This window comes from Psilocybe cubensis, chromosome 5 (assembly GCF_017499595.1).
Source record: "Psilocybe cubensis strain MGC-MH-2018 chromosome 5, whole genome shotgun sequence".
NCBI classification, from domain to species: domain Eukaryota; kingdom Fungi; phylum Basidiomycota; class Agaricomycetes; order Agaricales; family Agrocybaceae; genus Psilocybe; species Psilocybe cubensis.
The window spans coordinates 3,421,131-3,438,647 of NC_063003.1; the positions used below are offsets into that span (position 1 = coordinate 3,421,131).

Genomic DNA, 17,517 nt, shown 5'->3' on the forward strand with positions numbered 1-17,517 from the left:
CAGCCGCCAATGCCACTCTGGTACAAATAATTAAAACCCAAGATCTTGTAATCGGTAACGGGACTGAGTTACATGGAATGCTCTGAGACGGACCAGTTAGCGATAGATCAACTGAACCAGAAAAAATTGCAATCGATCTAGCTCACAAGTATCCATTCACAAAGTTCTTCCAGCAGCGTATGGCATCTTCGGTAGATAATGTGCTTACAATGCGAGTGTGGGCGTCTAGCACATCTTGCGCAACCTCGAGAAGTGTGTCTTCCACCGATATTCCTGAGATAAATGCTCTGTTGTGAATGTAATTGGTTTTCTCTCCCGCGAGTGTTTCCTTGTAAAATCTTTTGGACGTAATTAGCGTAGACGAATCAGTCAATAAGAACATGTAACTCACGAAAGAACGTCATTTGTAAGATCTATAAATGTACAGATATCTCCAATAGCCTGAATATAGACGGAAATATCGGAGTGGAGATTCCTCGGGAAGATCATAAATCCATATGCCGCTGCGACTCCCGTCTTTGTGCGTAAGTAGGTAGGCCATGCCCGTGCATTAGTCTTGAGCTTCATTTTCCTGATGCTAGGAGTTTCTTCGAGGGAGCATCCGTTGATGTACTCCATTGCAGATGTGTTAATGCAATTCGCCGGAGTTTCATCCCATAGCTCATACATATCTACAAGGTGATTGCGAAAATGCTTAAAAATTGGAATCTTGTCAGTTACAGTACCGCCAAGCATGCCGCGCTGAAACCCCTGCATCAACAGAGGAAATTTGTGACAAAAATCGTCAAAGTAAATCATGAACCTGGCATATGTAAGTAAGCGAATGGTAAAAAGGTGATTCGAGAAGTACATACCACGTAAATCGAGCAGCTTGCAATTGAACTTCTCGTGTGTGTCCATAATATGAAAGCTATCCCAAGGTCAATCTCAGCCTAGCATGTGTGCTCCATTGTTAAGTTTACTTACATATGCCATTGCTGCGGATTGTGCGCAGACGATATCAAACCAAGCCTTATCATTTGAATGCATAGAAAACTCGGAGCGCAGAGCTTCTTCTAGATATTCCTTTCTCTCTGAATCAACCTTTGGTGGATGGTAATTGAGGCATTTGAGAAGATTGGTGATGGTACGTTGCACCAACATGGCCGAGTGATCCGTTGACTGGATATGATTGAACGTCAACCATGGGACAATAGACCGCGATGAAAGAGAGACGGGAAGTGCATTCAGAATAGAGGAGACGGAAAACATATTTTAGAGGATGTACATTGTAGAATATTCATCCAGCTTTTTTATAGTTGGCTCTACCCCAGCGGTTCTATCCACAGGTCTGCCCAGGCGCAAGTAGGAACATGCCGATTCGGCTTCATTTGTGGGTATGCAATGTGTATCTATGGGTAATCAATAAGAAGGGGTCGAGCTCTGAGTTCTGAGCTCACATGGAAACATTGCTTGGGGTTTCAGATCATGACATTCTAACGATTTTCAGGAGAATAATATTGACAGAATGTGTCACGGGCTGAGAGATATTTATTACGTTTTGAATTGGAAAAGTCATACAGTAGGGTGTTATAGGTGTTCTCATTGTGCAGACTTGGCGTTTGTCTATCTCTATCATAAAATCGGAATTGAACGGTCTTGATGATGGTGATGTATAACGATAGCCGTATTTTTAAAAATCTGTTTCTTTTATTCGTGTTATGTCATGGAAGTTCTTACTCATTTTTCTGTCTTGATGTATAACAACCGTAGAATATTGAATGTTGATCTCAGACTAAAGCACGATGAACCATGGGACTGTAAGCTTGAAAGCGAGATGGTATCTAACAGGAACTCACGAATGTATTCCAAGAATACTGATCTCGACCATAAAATGGTTGTTAATGCCATCTTTGGTTGCACAATAATGGCCGCTTATTCAGTCACTCAATGAGTAGAATTTGTATTTCAGCTTACAGACAGTGCTTCGCTGCGACAAATTTTAATCCTCCGTAAGGAACACAAAAACCTGTCCAGTTTTTTTTTCCGGATCTACATTGTGCCATTCGCCTTGTGGCGAAATTAAAGTAAGTACAAAGTAAATATGGCTTCACGTTGGTTTCTGAATGCAGTAAAATTCAAATCCTTCAGAGTATATAAAAATCCTTTGTACTAGGTTTCAGTATCCTGACAAAACGCACAATTGGAATTCTGTGCCGTAGGTTCCTCGGTAATTCTTCGAATCTGAGTCCATGAAACGGTCCAATGTCAGACTTCGGTGGTATCCGCATGTTCAATCTCCGATCAAACCTTCTGCTTACATATTGATCGGAATGTTGGCATGCGCTGGAGCCTGGAGACGCTGTTGATTCTTGCTATTGTACCTGATCTTTTCTTCACCGGGAATTCGATCTCTCCACCTCTAATGATTTCACTAAGCATCAGAATTAGCGTCAAATACAAAGCGGGTATGCCAATTTTTACAGTGATAATGATAAAACGCCACGAATTTTAAATTACTGCACGCCCAACTCCGTAAAGGCATTGTCCACTTTCATCTTGATCTCCCTGGCGACATACAAACGATATTTGTGCAATCTTTTAGGACCATGCCATGCTAACAAGGTTTGACAACAGTAGAGCAATGGCCTCCTTTTTCTCACGAGGAGTTCAACATGCTATCATCAGTCAGAAGCCTTAGCGGACGTAGTGAAGAAGATTGGAAACCTTGTCTGACGATGTGCCGCGGGTGTTCACTGTGACACGACAGTTGACGTATGGAAACTATGAATATACCTGCTTCCCTGACATTCCTTTGTATCTTTTCAGACCTCGGCGACCACGACATTACCTTGTTCTTGTTGTTTATAACAGCAAACGCATTTTGAATGGTACAGTACTCTAACGCCCGTGTCTTCTTTTGGCATTGGGTTCTTTTCCTTTTCTCCGACTGGTTTCTTTTTTTCAACAGACCCGGTAGTCTCCTCGACCTTTCAAATTTTCTTGTTCCCCTGGTGGATCTTTTGCTTTTGTTACCCTTTTGCTATCACCAGTATGTGAGTATATTAATCCCGTCACTATAATCCTCCATCCTAAAAGCGTTTAAACAGTGCTTATAACTTATCACAAATTCCAAAAATATGCTTTCCTATCGCCGCCAATTCCAGTTTTCCAGGACGCGGCATTTTAGCCGTGCGACGCTTACAATACAATGGCTCAAGTCACGACGACAAAGTGCCCGTTCCAGGGGGTTGCTGCCTGATCTTGACCTGGACCTCCTTTCATTACCCCTCGGAACGTCACTTAGATCTCCAAGGACGCGAATCATACCTTTGCCTATGGTACATGGACTAAATGATCCCAACGTGCTGATCGACAACGACGTAAACCCAGGGTCTAGTGAAGCTTGGAGCACACTGTTCCAACGTCCCTACAGAGAGCTGGATCGTGGACCTACTATATCTCGTTCGCAAACTGAGCCTGTGGTTCGGTTCCGTGACCCATTCTTTCCCTGTGGCCCAAATTTCACACACCAGGTGCGACATCCTGACCTTCTCTTGTATGCACTGAAAACTTATCATGCGGGTGGACAAATGAATTTTTTTTTGAAAAGACCAGGAATCTGATGTTTGCAATAGATTTGCGCTCAGTGATTATTGGTAACAAACATAGCACGGGAGCTGAACTCAAGTTGAGATCTTTTTCGCTTTGAGAAATCCTTACGTTGGATTTATGGCCCTTTGGGATGGTTCCACTATCTCCAACTGGAACAACAACACCGTGTTCTTCAACAACGACAGATAATCTGGCAACGGCACAATTGTCGCTAATGTGCGGACACCTGAACATGCCCTCAATGTGACATGCCATGCATTAATGATTGTCAACTTTCTTCTAAAAGAATAGCGTCGAGAAGAGACAGCAACGCAAAACTGTCCTTCAAATCACTTTTGGTTCTTTGGTTTTAATTTGGGTATTGGCTGTCTACGGATCAAAATTGTACACTCTCTCAATAATACTTGTTCAACTTGTAACAATATGTTTTAATTAAAATGTACTTGTAATTTGTCAATTGATTTGCTTGCAGTGATATGGTACTTAGATGCACGACTACGAGCCAGTTTGACCGATCAACAGAATGCAGATACAATTGCGAGATATAAATTACACTGTATGATAGCTTTAAACACAGACACAGAGACACTTGGCAGAGAGACGAGGAAAAAGAATAAAAGAGAAAGAGAAAAAGAAAAAGAAAGCATAACGAGAAAAGAGCAGACAAAAAGCAGAAACTTTACAAGAAAAAAAAAGTTTGAGATCCACATCAAAGCGAAAGCAGGAAAAAAGAAAAGATATCCATAGAGTGTGTATAAGATGGAGGGGGGGTAATAGTTTGTGGGGATAGGCGTGCATAGGCGCACCGCAAGGCAAGGGTAGAAATGAGCAGTGAATAGCAAAGTTAATAAAACACATCAGGGGCCCCCAACCACCACAACGACGAGGATAAACACAACATCCACCTGCCACCACACAGCGCCAGTTTAACCAAGCGCAAAACTCAACGTACTCGTTCCACTACCCAGTACTCCTGGGACTGGAGATGACGACGAAGACGACGATGCAGATTCATCATTATGGGTATTCATGATCGCACCATCAACGGAAGACAACGATTCAGCCTCATCAGCGGACGGAGAGGAATTAGTAACAGCGTCAACGACGGAGGTGTTCGTCGTGGCAGAGTCGGCATTGAACCAATTGGCAAGCGACATATCGAACATGGCGAAAGTCATATTTTGGCCAGGGTTTTGATGTACAGCAGCATTGGACGAGAAATCCAAATCGCCAGTATGGGCAGTGGCTATCGGATGAGGATGGAGAACATGAGAGGAAGAGCCAGCAGAGGCGGTCGCAGGATGTTGCAGGTGATGAACGTGTTGCTGCTGAATTTGCAACTGTTGCTGATGTTGCTGCAATAGCTGCTGATGGTCATTGCCATCTGCCATCATGGGCGATGTGGACGCGGGGGCAGTCGCCGATTCAGATCCAGATGTTCTGTCCGCCATGTCTGCCAGGAAGGTTTCCCAATGCGTTTGATCCTCAACAAATCCAGAGGGTCTGGCTTCCGCCGAGGTGTTAGCGGCCAAAGAAGCATTAGAACTAGACGTGGCATCAGAGGGATTCGCCAGATGCATTGTTGGATCGAGCTGCTGCTGCTGCTGCTGTTGTTGTTGTTGTTGTACATTATCCGCTGTATTGTACATCGCCATCGAACCTTGAGCTTCCACTTCTGCCGACGAAGGAATCTGCGCATCATCGTTATCCTCTCCTTCAAGTGCCAACCTCAACCTCGGACGTCCTCTCATCTCTCCTTCATCTTCCTCATCATCCGCAACCTCAGATGCTGAACGCTTCACACCACTCGGGCCGGCAATCGGAGCAGGGGGAGGAGGAGCAACAGGAAGCGATTGCTGCATGCCCGAATTCCATCCCTTCGACCACTGAGCCGCCCGTGCACGGTCTGCAGGTGTGCCACGCCCAGTCATCTTGATCCCAAGCTCGGATTGCCGGAGATATCCAACACGAATAGAGTCCAATCGCGGAGGTGGAAGAGGCAGGATGGGAGAAGGAGCAGGTGGCGTGAAGAAGCTCGAGTTGGCCTGAGCGTGGTGCGACTGGGACTGCTGTTGGAGTTGCTGAAGATGCTGTTGATGCTCGGGGTCGTCTTCTGCTGCTGGAATCGAAATCGTGATGTGATGTGGGGGTGTCTGAGGAAGTTGGGCCTCTTCTTGAGTTGAATTTGAAGGCCCAGCTTGTGGTTGCACGTCGTCCCTTCCATCGTCTGATCCTCCGAAAAATCCTCCAACTTGTCCGTTATCCGAAGCATTGGTATTGACATTGGGTATGTAAAAGCTGGCAACAAAGGAACCGCCCGATGATAAAGGTCCTGCAGGTGTCGTTGGCGACGTAGGCGAGGACAGCTCAGCGTTGAACGACGGGTCCGAGAAAGCCTCGATATCGACCTCCATCTCGCCCTCCGCATCCTCGTCTCCAGAAACAGCACCACTGTCCTCAGCTGAACCCGAGGTACCAGAAGTGCTGGCCTTGGGCGACCCAGCACGAGCAAGCGACATCGCATACTTGACCTGCTCAGCTTCATCCTCCGTCTCATCGTCGTCTTCATCTTCATCGTCATCATCATCTTCGTCATCATCATCGTCCCACTCATCATCATCGTACGCATCTTCGTCCCATTCATACCCGTTCGCGAGCCCCTCCTCAGCCGCATCGTCATCCAACAACTCGAATGAATAGATCTTCTCATTCATGAAATCATCATCGTCCGCACTGGCGTCGTTGCTGCTGCTGCTGCTGGATCCTCCGCTCTCCGTGGACGAAACAGGCCTTTGCCTCCGTCTTCGCCGCATTTGCGCAGCCGACCCTTTCTTGTATCCCACAGGGAAGGAACCTTTGGCGCTGTAGTAGTCGTGCGCTTCCTGAGCCACAACCGAGCGTATAGTATCGGGCGTATACCTTCGCGTTCTAAAAAGAGAGACGAGAATGATGAGATCGTATACAAAACCCGAAAAAAAGTAAAAAAAAAAATTAAAAAAGAAGATACATACATCTCCCAAACGCGCAACTTGCATGCCGTCTTCCACATGCTTCCATCGCGATCGAGCCGAGGCTGAAGCTCTAGTGGGTGTGGAGGGAAGAACTCCAATTTTCTTTGTTGTCGAGGCGACACAGGCGTCTGAGGTTGGTCCTGCTGCTGCTGTTGATCCTGGTGCTGCTGCTGCTGCTGTTGTTGTTGTTGCTGTTGCTGCATCTGTAGCTGCTGATCCTGGTCCATATGCTGGACCTGAGACGAAGACGAAGAAGCAGAGGGCTGAGACTGATACATCTGTTCATGCGATGCGTACATTTGCTGCTGCTGCTGCTGCTGTTGTCCGGCATCCGCAACACCGGAACTAGATCCACTCGCACCGAGCGGCTCTCCAACAACACCTACACCCTCATATCCAAACGCACCCCCATCCGCTCTTCCATGGAACCCAAACCCAAGATCGCTCTCGCTCACAAGCGTCCCATTCCCATTCCCACCGGCACCCGCACCTCCTCCACCTCCATTGATCATCCCACTAGCATCGCCCGGCCCATTCATAACGCCATTACTCGCCGGGTCGGTGTCCACATCCATAGGGATATCCGTCATCGTCGACATCGACATCGACATCGGCAAGGACAGCGACATACCAGGGCCCATCGTAATCGGCGTGTTCCCAACCCCATCGCCGCCGACCATGGCGCCCATAACGTTCATCGGGCTCAGCGGCACGCCCATGTTCATAGGCATATTGTACATCCCCATGTTCATGCCCATACCCATGCTCATGCTCATGTTCATCGACATTCCATAGTTCATGCCCTGCTGCTGCTGCTGCATGTCGCCCATCGAGCTTGAGCCCGATGAAGATCCTGCGCTCAGAGCGGTAAGACTTGGATCGATCTGGTGCTGGTGATGCTGCTGGTGATGATGCTGTTGGGCGATCTCGAGTCCGCCAAGAGGCCCGAACGTCGGCGACGACGGAGAGGGCGGAGAAGGCTGGATGAAATGGCGCGTGTGCTGCTGCTGCTCCGTCTCGCGCTCTTCAGGCTGCTGCTGTTGATGTTGCTGGGTCTGACTCGCACTGGAACCAACAAACGGACTCAAAAAGGTCGTAGGCAAAGTAGGAAGAGAGATGGGCGTGGAGAACATAGCCGTCGTCGGACTAGGCGGGAGCGGTTGTGCCGCTTGCTGCTGCTGGAGAGACCCCGAGCTCGAGCTCGAGCTCAAACCCGAACTCGAACTCGAACTTGAACTCGAACCCGAACCTGATGCCACAGAACTAGACCCCGCACCCCCCGACAACGCCATAAACGGCGTCACACCAAGCCCCATCACAGGGCTCAGCGGCGGGCTCGACATCGGGCTCGGTACAGGACTCACATTCCTCGTCGCACTCGCACCTGTAACGGGGATGTGGGCTACGGCCTTGCCCTTGCCTTTATCTTTAGCGCTGATACTGCTGCTGCCGCCGCCGCCGATGCTGCTGCTGCTGCTGCTAACACCGCTCATGCTGAGGAGCGGGGCGGGTAGGCCTAGGCCGTCGAGCGGGCCAATGTCGACGGCATCGAGCGGGGGCGATGTGCGCTGATGCGAGCCGTGGAATTGGTGTGCAAAAGTGGGAGGTGAAGATGGCGGGGTAGTTGAAATGGGGGTTGTGGGTGCGGATACGGATACAGTTGTATGGGCTGTAGCTGCTGCTGCTGCTGCTGAGGTAGATGCAGATGTTGTCGCTTCACCGACGATGGTGGAAGTCGATGGGGAAGAAGTGATCGGTGTAGATGGTATAGAGGCCGATGGAGAAGATGTTGAAGACGAGGGCGAGGAAGAAGAGGTGGCTGCAGCATTCGAATTTGATAATGGAGTAAGAGGGGAGTGTACAGCAGGGTGAGGGTGCAAAGGGGGCAGCACTGGGTGGGGAAAAGACGGTAAAGGAGAAGGAAGAGAGGGTCTCAAGCTCAGCGTCGGAGTAGGAGGCGACGACGGCGTTTTCGTCGGCGACGTAGCAGGCGACGTCGGCGGAGACACCGCCAGAGGTTTATCTTCCACAGGCAAAGTCGTAAGCGCCGAAGAAGATGTTGTTGATGTTAATGATGAAGCAGAAGTCGGCCCAGCAGCAGCAGTGTCATCTGTCAATGCTGACGTAACATGAGTGTCTTCATCTGCCTTCGCGCCTTCATTTACTGGCTTCTCGTTGTCCTTCGGCGCATCAGATTCTCGAGACGTGCCAGCTTCTGCGCTGGAAGCTGCTAAACGTAGATAGACGACGAACTTAGAAAAAGTAAACACAACCATGTTAATAAAATAAAGCGCTGACCTGACTGGGTTGGCGTTTCCTCTTTCTCTGACTCTTTCGTATCATTTTCTGTCGCTGTCGTCGGTGTTGTTAAAGCAGAAGTGGCGGCGGCGGCAGCAGCTTCAGCATCGGCAGCAGCCAACGCAGCCCTCGTCCTCGCCCTCGGCCTAGGTTTAAGCGACACAACCTTCGGCGCCTCAAGCGCAGGCAACGCATCAACAACCAGCGGAACATCCAACGCACGCTCCTCCTTCTCATCAGCCTGCTTTTGCTCTTCAGCCTCAACAGGAGCTTCGACAACTTTCCTCGGCCTTCCCCTCCCTCGCCCCGTCGTCGTCGTCGCCGGTTTAGTCGCAGGTGCGGTCTGCACAGGTTTACCCTTAGCCTGCTTCGCGCTCGTCTTTGTTTTAGGCGGTTCATTAGCGACCGCCTGTTCTGGAACCGTTATATTCCTTTTCGCAGAGCGAGTCGTGATGATTGAGGTCGCCTGCCGTACATCCATAATCAGTAAATAACCAAGTAAAATTATAAAAGACCCAAAAGAGATAAGAAAATGGGGGGATGAAAGACATCATGTACGACTGTCTTCCTCCTCATGACAGGAATGAAGACAATGAACGACAAAATGCCAGACGCCCGCCACCGAAAAGAAACCATAAAACAAAAAGAGAAATAGGGGAGAAAAACACTCACGTCCAATCGCCTCTTCACACCCACCCCAGACCCGCGCCTCGTCGCTCTTTTCGCCACTTTCGGCGCCTTCTCCTCTTTCTCTTTCTTTTCCTTTCCCCTCATCCCTCCAGCAGCCTTACGCACAACAACATTCTCCCCCTCCTCCTCCTGTTCAACAACAGCAACAACGACCTTCTCATTAACCTTCATCTTCTTAACAACGCGCGGGCATTTATCAACCTCTACTTTCTCGTCAGCTCCGGCTTTACGCTTTGAGCTGCGGGTAGCATAAACGGGAATGGGTGCCTGCGGCGCGGGAGCAGGAACCTCAGCGACGATATCGACGATAGCCGGTGTATCGACGGCCTTGGACAAGACGATGGCGGCATCGGAATTCGAGGCGTCATTAGACGTCGCAGTCAGTGTTGATGGCGACGATAGCGCAGGCCCAGCCGATCCAGAGGCAACGGAATCCTCCAACGAAACCTTGACGGGCACCGACGTCTCCGCCGAACCATCACTCGACGCAGATGCACCCATCAACGGCGACTCAGAGACACCAGCAGGCACAGCGGTAGCCGAGACAGCAGCAGCCGTCGCCACAGCCGTCCTCGTGCGCGATCGCAGCGTCAGCTTCGTTATCAGCGCCGGCGTCCGCGAACGCAAATTCGTAGATCGACTCGGAGCAGCGATCGCAGTGTCGCTGCTGCGAGATGCCTCGTTGATCACAGCACTTCCATGCTCATGCACTTCACCGTCCTCGTGGGTGCTTTCTTTTCCTTTGACTTTATCTTTACCTTTATCACCCACATCTCCCTTGTCAACTCTCGACCTCTTCGACCTCCTTGGCGCACCCGACTCCTCCGCATCCTCCTTACCCTCAATCCCAGCTTCTCCTGCACTCGCATGCTGATTTAAAATCTTCACCGCCGCTGCCTGCGCTTTCGTCGTCGCGGCTAACGGGAACGCCAAAGGCAGCGGTGACTGTGGTGGTAATGGTGAAATGGCCGCTATAAGCTCGTGCTCTGTCGTGCGCGAGCGTTTGCGAGTGTTGTATGCAGGGACGGGTGCCAGGATCGTGGGCGTGGGTGCAACTGCGTGCACCGGAGGCAATTGCGATGTGCTCGGGATCGGGCCCGAAGGTGACTCTTCAGACTCCTGCACGGTCTCGGGGTCGGCTTTCGCCTTGCCCTTCGCGTCGGGCTTGGCTTGCGGTGGGGGTATCGTCGAGGATGAAGGTGTGGCGGTGGTGGTGGTGGTGGGGACGGGTTTGGGTCTGGCTCTGGACTTTGCCCGGATGGGTGGGGGTGGGGGTGGGAGATACATCGATGTGACGGGGGGCGCTGGGGTGGGGTTGTGTGGGAGCAAAAGACGAGCGCTGCGTCTGACGGCGACTGCAGGCGTCGAGGGCCCCGCAGCCCCATCGCTGGACGCACCGCTGCCAGTAGAGGGCGCGGTGGTGGGTGTGGTGGTGGTGGTGGCGTTGGTGGCACCCACGCTCTCATGCGCGGTGCGATACAAAAAGTGGACAGCCATTAGTGCAGCCCACGTTTAGGATGGATACGCGGAGTGGGTTAGAATAGGATGATGGAGTTGATGGTATGCTGGGGTATGCTTGTATTCCTGTCAGGGTCCCGTATGTGTGTTGCTCGTGTACGTGTGAGTGGTATAGGGTAGCAAACAATGGAAAAGCAATGCAGATAGATAGTGACCTGACAAAACAGAGCAACGTCAATCAGATGTCGTCGAGTTTAGATAGAAAGAGGCTAAAAATCGAAAAGCGAGAGGGGAGTGTCCGACGAGACTGACAGTGTGGTGGAGGCAAGCGCAAAGACTATCACACAATGATTCACACGAAGAAAAGACGGATAGCAGGATATCTAATAACAGCAGAAAAGCACACGTGGATTATAAAAAGCGACAGAAAGGACGGGCAGAAGAGGAAGAAACGAACAAACGCCACTGAATGAAGAAAGGATAACTCACGAACAGCAGGGCGGTGGATGGGAATGTTATCGGAGCGAAGATCGGACAGGGGCAGATGCTTGCTGAGAGGGGCGTATGGGGCAGGCAGGAGTCGCTAGGCGCACTCGTTCCGTGGCTAAGCAGGAAGGATGACTGGCCTTGCCAATGCTATCTTGGAAATAGGAAGAAGGGGGTTGCGGAGTCTGCGGTCTCCAGCTGTGACTGCTTGCAAGTTCCCACGTAATCCATCATCAACAAAAAAAAACAATCTCGCCTGGCTCAGGACTCCATCACGTGAAATCACGTCATTGTGTCTTATTGTTCTCTCTCCGTCCTCGCCGGCCAGTGGGGAGAGGAGGAGGGCAGGAGCAGTGGGAGGGGACGGGAGGGGACGACATTCGAGCGAAACAGCGGAACGGACAGTCAGTGCGATTAAATACATCTCAAATCCCCGGAAGATGTCGATGATCGTCCAAGCACCAACCTATCATCCAATTTAGGACTTTTGCTTCCTTTTCATTGATGTCAACCAAACCCAATTTACTTGACTTTACCCGGCGGTTCGCTCAACGCTGCGAAGATCATTCATTCATTCTATTTATCGTAACCCCCTCCACATCCTCCGCCATCGCTGAGAACCCAATCAATTTTGTCGCATGGAATTAACCTTTAAACGAGCTGATGTATCCATCCATCCAGCGCTGACAGTTACTCTATGTAGCTCCCAATCATATCTATATCTATATCAACTTCCCGCATAACATCTCACCTGCCATGCATGTGCACTGTATCATTATATTCGACGATGACAACGCCAATGATATCTAATTTTTTGCGAAAAAATTCCAATTCCATCCGTTGACGGTGTCATCATCCGAGTCGCAAGCTATATAACTTAACCCCTCTCAACGAAAAAAACCCAAGCCCATCGGCATCCATTTCCATGATCCATTCGATCCTAATTAAGCAAGCACTTTAGCTTCGCGCACCGAACTGCGCATGCGGGGGGTCCACGCTATAGAAAGTTCATTTGGCATCTGCATTCAAATTACGGTATACATAAATAATTCCCAGATACAAAAACCGTAACACATATAATCGACAGAGGCAACTAAGTATGTAAGTAACCTCCACCCACGGGTTGTCTCACTCGACTCCGTCTCTACATCCAATTACGCGATTCCATAAATACCTCGTCATGTTTTAAAATCCCCAACCACAATCTGTTCCCGCGTCTTGTATGCTTTCTCATGGCAAATTCGTAGAGCGATCATGATCAGAGCTGAGAGAAAAGCAAACGCTAATGAAAAACTTCCTAATCAATCCTAGCCACGGGGCCAATAACCCAATACATTGTCAATGTTACCCCTGTCTGATCACGTATAACGCCCGAAGGCTCCAACCCTGTTTAACCTATACGCACCAAAATGCAGGGTTATACTTATCCTAAAGCAAAAGCATAATAGCATTCCAAGAAAAAGTATATAAATACCCCAATTCAGACAGGTTGTCTTGGTGCCTTGGGCGCCCGGCGCAGTTGGACTTCTTCAGTTCTTCTCAGGTCGATCAGATTCAGACAACCATTGGATCACATAGATGTTCCCAAATAGACTGCTCGCTCAAGAACCTCAACGGAAATAAGTATAACTTGGATGCTAGTTTTAGCTGACAGAGCGCCATTAGCATTTTAACAAGGCGCCCTGTGCAATCCTGAGCACTCAGCACCGCGGTCCAGTTAGCGCATCCAAAAATTCCTAATTGTGACCATAAATCATGACACTTCGTCAAGGTAGGCCCGAATCAGTCACAGCATCGCATCATGACACAAGAGCTTCTCAATCTCAATCAAATCAGATGGAGCCCACCTTGCCCTGCCCTGGCAACATCTAACACACCCCAATCCCAAATCCCACGGGATGGGATAACCTTAATAACATCTGCGGTACCCAAAGGGTACTGGTACACTCCAAGAGACCCTAAGCAACCCTATAGGCCTGTTGACAGTATTCAGAAATAGGCAAAGTTCCAATATCAAGAGGAGGAAGTGGGGGTAGTGGCATCACCAGAGTCTAGCAGCGAAACCAAAAAAAAGTCACAGTATCACAAGGAATTGTCATAGTGCATCTCCAAGCTCCAAGACTCAGAATCCAAGATTGCAAATGCCAAATGACAATGCCAATGGCACCTCCAGCGAGCATGGTTTGACGCTGAGGTTCCGACAAGGAACGTCCAAATTGAAAGACGAAAATCTCACCTTACCTAGTATCTTACCTAGACCTGATTTCCGCTCTCTACTATCGTTGTCCTTAACACTCGTCCGGAGTGTTTGACTTACCATAAAGTCAATCCAAGGTTGACACGACTCGATACCAGGACGAAGGAGTATGCAGCAGTAGAAGAAGCAGGAAATGGACACAGCATCACAGAAAAGTGTGCATCCAAGACTCCAAGGGTGCCATATCCAGTCGACAGTCGACAGTCGACAGAAGTTTGCCGCTGAGATTTCGGGGAGGACGTCCACGTCAAAGAAGAATATTTCATCTCTTACCTGATTTCCGTTTCTCCGATGTTGTTGTCCATGGTATTTGACTTACCATAAATTTATGGTTGAGATGATAGCCAAAGAATTACGCATCTGCAGCTGCTGCAAAAAAAAGGAAAAAAGAAAAGAAAAGAAACAAATCGCTCACCCACTATGCTGACTCCATGCCCACAAATCGCCGTCCTCGCGCCAAGTATTCATGTAGATTTTCAAAAACCCAAACCACCGTAAAAAGAAATAAAAATAAACAATAGCAGGAGACTCACAACAATTTTCAGAATTCCCGTATTTCGTACAAATCTTCCATCAGGATAGCTTCACATTTCTCTCCTGTTACGCGACGATTCAATCGTCCACCCCGGAATCGATCACACACCTATTTGCCGTCCCATACACACTATACGTGAGTATACCATCCCCATCCCCGTTCACCTACCAACGCACGATGCACGCGGTATATCTGTCTGCCTGCAAAGTTCAGCGAAATACACATAGATATCCTCATACCTCAACCCCGAAATATATCTCCTATCAATTTTCCAAATTAGCTCGCGCATCCAGACGCGACCTGACGCGACAGCGATCACAGTTCACGTGATTCCCATAATTTCCCCTGATACCAACTCTCCAGCCTGTACTCAGCCATCCATATCCTCACGCACCTGAACACCGTAGAACCTGGCATAGAAAATAACAGTAGTGATCGACGTAGATGTCGCATGTGCACGCCTGTCACCACATCTCTCACCGGTCTAGACCGGGACGTGAGGCACGAGGGGATGAAGGAAGATATGACATCATCGCATCACCCGGTGCACGTAGAAAGTGTTTAGCCTAGTCCGGGAGACACCTTGCTCCTTTACTTTGAAAGTAGTACGCCTTGATGGGTACGGTATGGAGAGATTGAGATGGAAGGTTGAAGGGAAAGTGTGGGGGTGGCGTTAAAGCGCTTTGAGAGTTGAAAAACATTCGCCGTGATACCTTCTCTAGTCAGACCCGCCACGAGCAGAGTAAAAACAATTAACATCAGTTTTCTAGAATTCTCAAGGGAATCTTTCCATATTCACGATATTGAAAGGATCATCGCACCTTCCAATCGTCATGTACGCGAGATCAATTGACAGACATCCCTTCTGCACGTTAAGTAGAAACAGTGAATTGTCGGTCCACATCGTTAAATTTAAATTTAAAAACGCCTGCTGTGGTCAGGTCAATGATTCGTGAAAAATGTCGAACTCATCGTAGCAGCAACTCCCCGGGGTAGCCACAATCCGTAAACCTTGACTCCAACTGCCTAATTCCTATGGAGTCCACGATCGAAAGACGCGTTGTGTGATCCGTGTGGAGTAAGCGCATTCATAAATAGGACACTGCGGGAATTCCGAAGATTCTGAAAAGTTCCATGGCTTTCTTTTGCCTCGCCTTTGCGTGCCTGCATCTTTCAAAGGTCGTAGAGTTTAGGCCCAACTTGGCGTGTTTCTTTTGGGCTGTTTGTGTCGGCCTTGAAAACTCTCATAAACTACGTCATCATTTCCATGACGAGTTCTTCATTTAACCGTTTGGGTCTGGGCTCGTCATTTTTTTATCCTGAACTTCGACGTTCGCTGAATGCTGCTCCAGCATCGACTGCTCGTAATCCGTCGCTCGTCCAACTCGCCTCAAACCTAGTCGACTTTTTGATACCAACTATCCATCAGGACCTGTTCAGTTCTAGTCTGAGATCTGATAGGCCTTTTCCGTCCCTGAAAGGAAAGGAAAACGTGGACACTGGAAGATAATCACCGCACCCCGCCCTGCTTCTCCTGCTCTCTTTCTGTCGGATACGCACAAGACCTTTATCGTAGACTCGACCCATACATACTTCATCCTTTTCGTAGGTCACACCACAACCGGCAGGAGGCTTGCCTGACGGTATCCGATTGTTAGTCGGCAGCATTCCTACCTCTAGCTAGACACGACCTATAGGCGTTTTTTGAATTGATTCGTTGCCCACAAGGCTACTTATAGCGACGACCAAGAGGATCTGACCATCTTTTGACAGCCACTCCGAAGCAACAATCAGCTGCTGTACAACATATTTGCCAAGAAAATCACAATACCGACGTACCATCATCAGCAACTTCGACACTCTGCGGTTACTCGTTACTTCTCTTCATATCTCTTTCACACAACTAACCAATATGTCCCCCGATTCGAGCATCCTACCCACCGACAACCTATCACCCCTTTCATCGGCGTACCGTTCCTCCACGTCTTCCCCTGACGAAACATCATCGCAGCCGATCTCGGAACACGCAGCACACCGCGTTCTCCTCCTCCTCGACATCCAAGTCGCCATGCTCTCACCCCCTCCTATAGGAGTACCTGCATCCGCTACAGTACACGCTCACCTTACTCAGATCCTCGCCTACGCGCGCGCCGCCTCACCACCACCTCTCATTGTGCACGTGCGCAACTCCGGCGACGTCGGCGATGCGGATGAGCCAAACGCTCCGGGATGGCAGCTCATTTTTCCGCCACTGCCAGGCGAGGTCGTATTGGACAAGCGGAAGAATAGCGCATTCGCAGGAACAAATCTCTCCTCCATTATCGCTCCGGATGCTGAAATTGTGGTCGCAGGGTTTCAGACAGATTATAGTATCAGAGCGACGTGCAGTTCGGCGTTGAAGAGAGGAAATGAGGTACTGTTGATTCGCGGTGCGCATGCTACGTATGATCGGATCGAGGTGCTGCATGGTGGCGGGATTACTCCCGCGTCAAGGATAGAAGGAGAGGTCGAGGCAGAACTGGAGGAGGCTGGTGTACACATTTTGGATATGAAAGACGTTCCGGGGATATTCATGGATCGGTAGCTGGTGAGGTTGAAACTACAATATTACCTTGATCTTTTTGGGTCCGAATTCAGACTGGCTTCGGAGGATCGGAGATGCGATGATTCAGAGAAAGGTTGGAGGGTGGGATGGTGGGTTCACAGCGGCATCAGGGTGTGATGAAGTTTATATTTTTGTATCAGGATGGCATTCAATCGACTTGTCATGTATCATGAGTTGTCTTGCCAAATCAAAGATAGCCGTTGTTTCAGTACGCACGCACAGCTCTATAAATTGTTAAATTATTGCTCACCACTCAGACACCTTGCACGTATTGATACAAAAAACTGCATATATGCGCGTAACTCGCGCATACATTCGACTTTTTGACAAGTTTTTGAACGATACGAGTGAAGGCAGGTCAGATGGAAGACTTTCCTGTTACTAATTTGGTTACTCACCCACGTCGGACGACCTGTAGTTCAGGACCTCAGAAGTTGTGGTTTTCCGTATGTCAGAGGCAACATCAAAAGGGGACATTTTTTGCTTACACTCACGGTTGTTCTGATTCCCCTGGAACCTTTTATTTAGTTCCTTCGCGCATATGTTTCTATGATTTTGGTAGGGCTATCCTTCGGCCACCGCT

At 49.1% G+C, this 17,517-nt stretch overlaps 3 protein-coding genes across 3 annotated transcripts; 1 reads left to right on the forward strand and 2 right to left on the reverse strand.

The window, feature by feature from the left end:
* Window positions 1-30: 30 nt before the first annotated feature.
* On the reverse strand, window positions 31-1,143 carry JR316_0006520 (Monoterpene synthase 25; the record flags this gene model as incomplete). Its single annotated transcript, XM_047892266.1, has 4 exons — window positions 31-82; window positions 147-338; window positions 392-750; window positions 967-1,143. The coding sequence occupies 4 exons, from the start codon at window positions 1,141-1,143 to the stop codon at window positions 31-33; spliced, it is 780 nt and encodes a 259-aa protein (XP_047749615.1).
* A 3,377-nt stretch (window positions 1,144-4,520) lies between these two features.
* Window positions 4,521-11,090, reverse strand: JR316_0006521 (uncharacterized protein; the record flags this gene model as incomplete). Its single annotated transcript, XM_047892267.1, has 4 exons — window positions 4,521-6,522; window positions 6,606-8,835; window positions 8,904-9,369; window positions 9,576-11,090. 4 exons carry the CDS (start codon window positions 11,088-11,090, stop codon window positions 4,521-4,523), a joined length of 6,213 nt encoding a protein of 2,070 aa, XP_047749616.1.
* A 5,151-nt stretch (window positions 11,091-16,241) lies between these two features.
* JR316_0006522 (uncharacterized protein) lies at window positions 16,242-16,913 on the forward strand (the record flags this gene model as incomplete). Its single annotated transcript, XM_047892268.1, has 1 exon — window positions 16,242-16,913. The coding sequence occupies one exon, from the start codon at window positions 16,242-16,244 to the stop codon at window positions 16,911-16,913; it is 672 nt and encodes a 223-aa protein (XP_047749617.1).
* Between the last annotated feature and the right edge of the window lie 604 nt (window positions 16,914-17,517).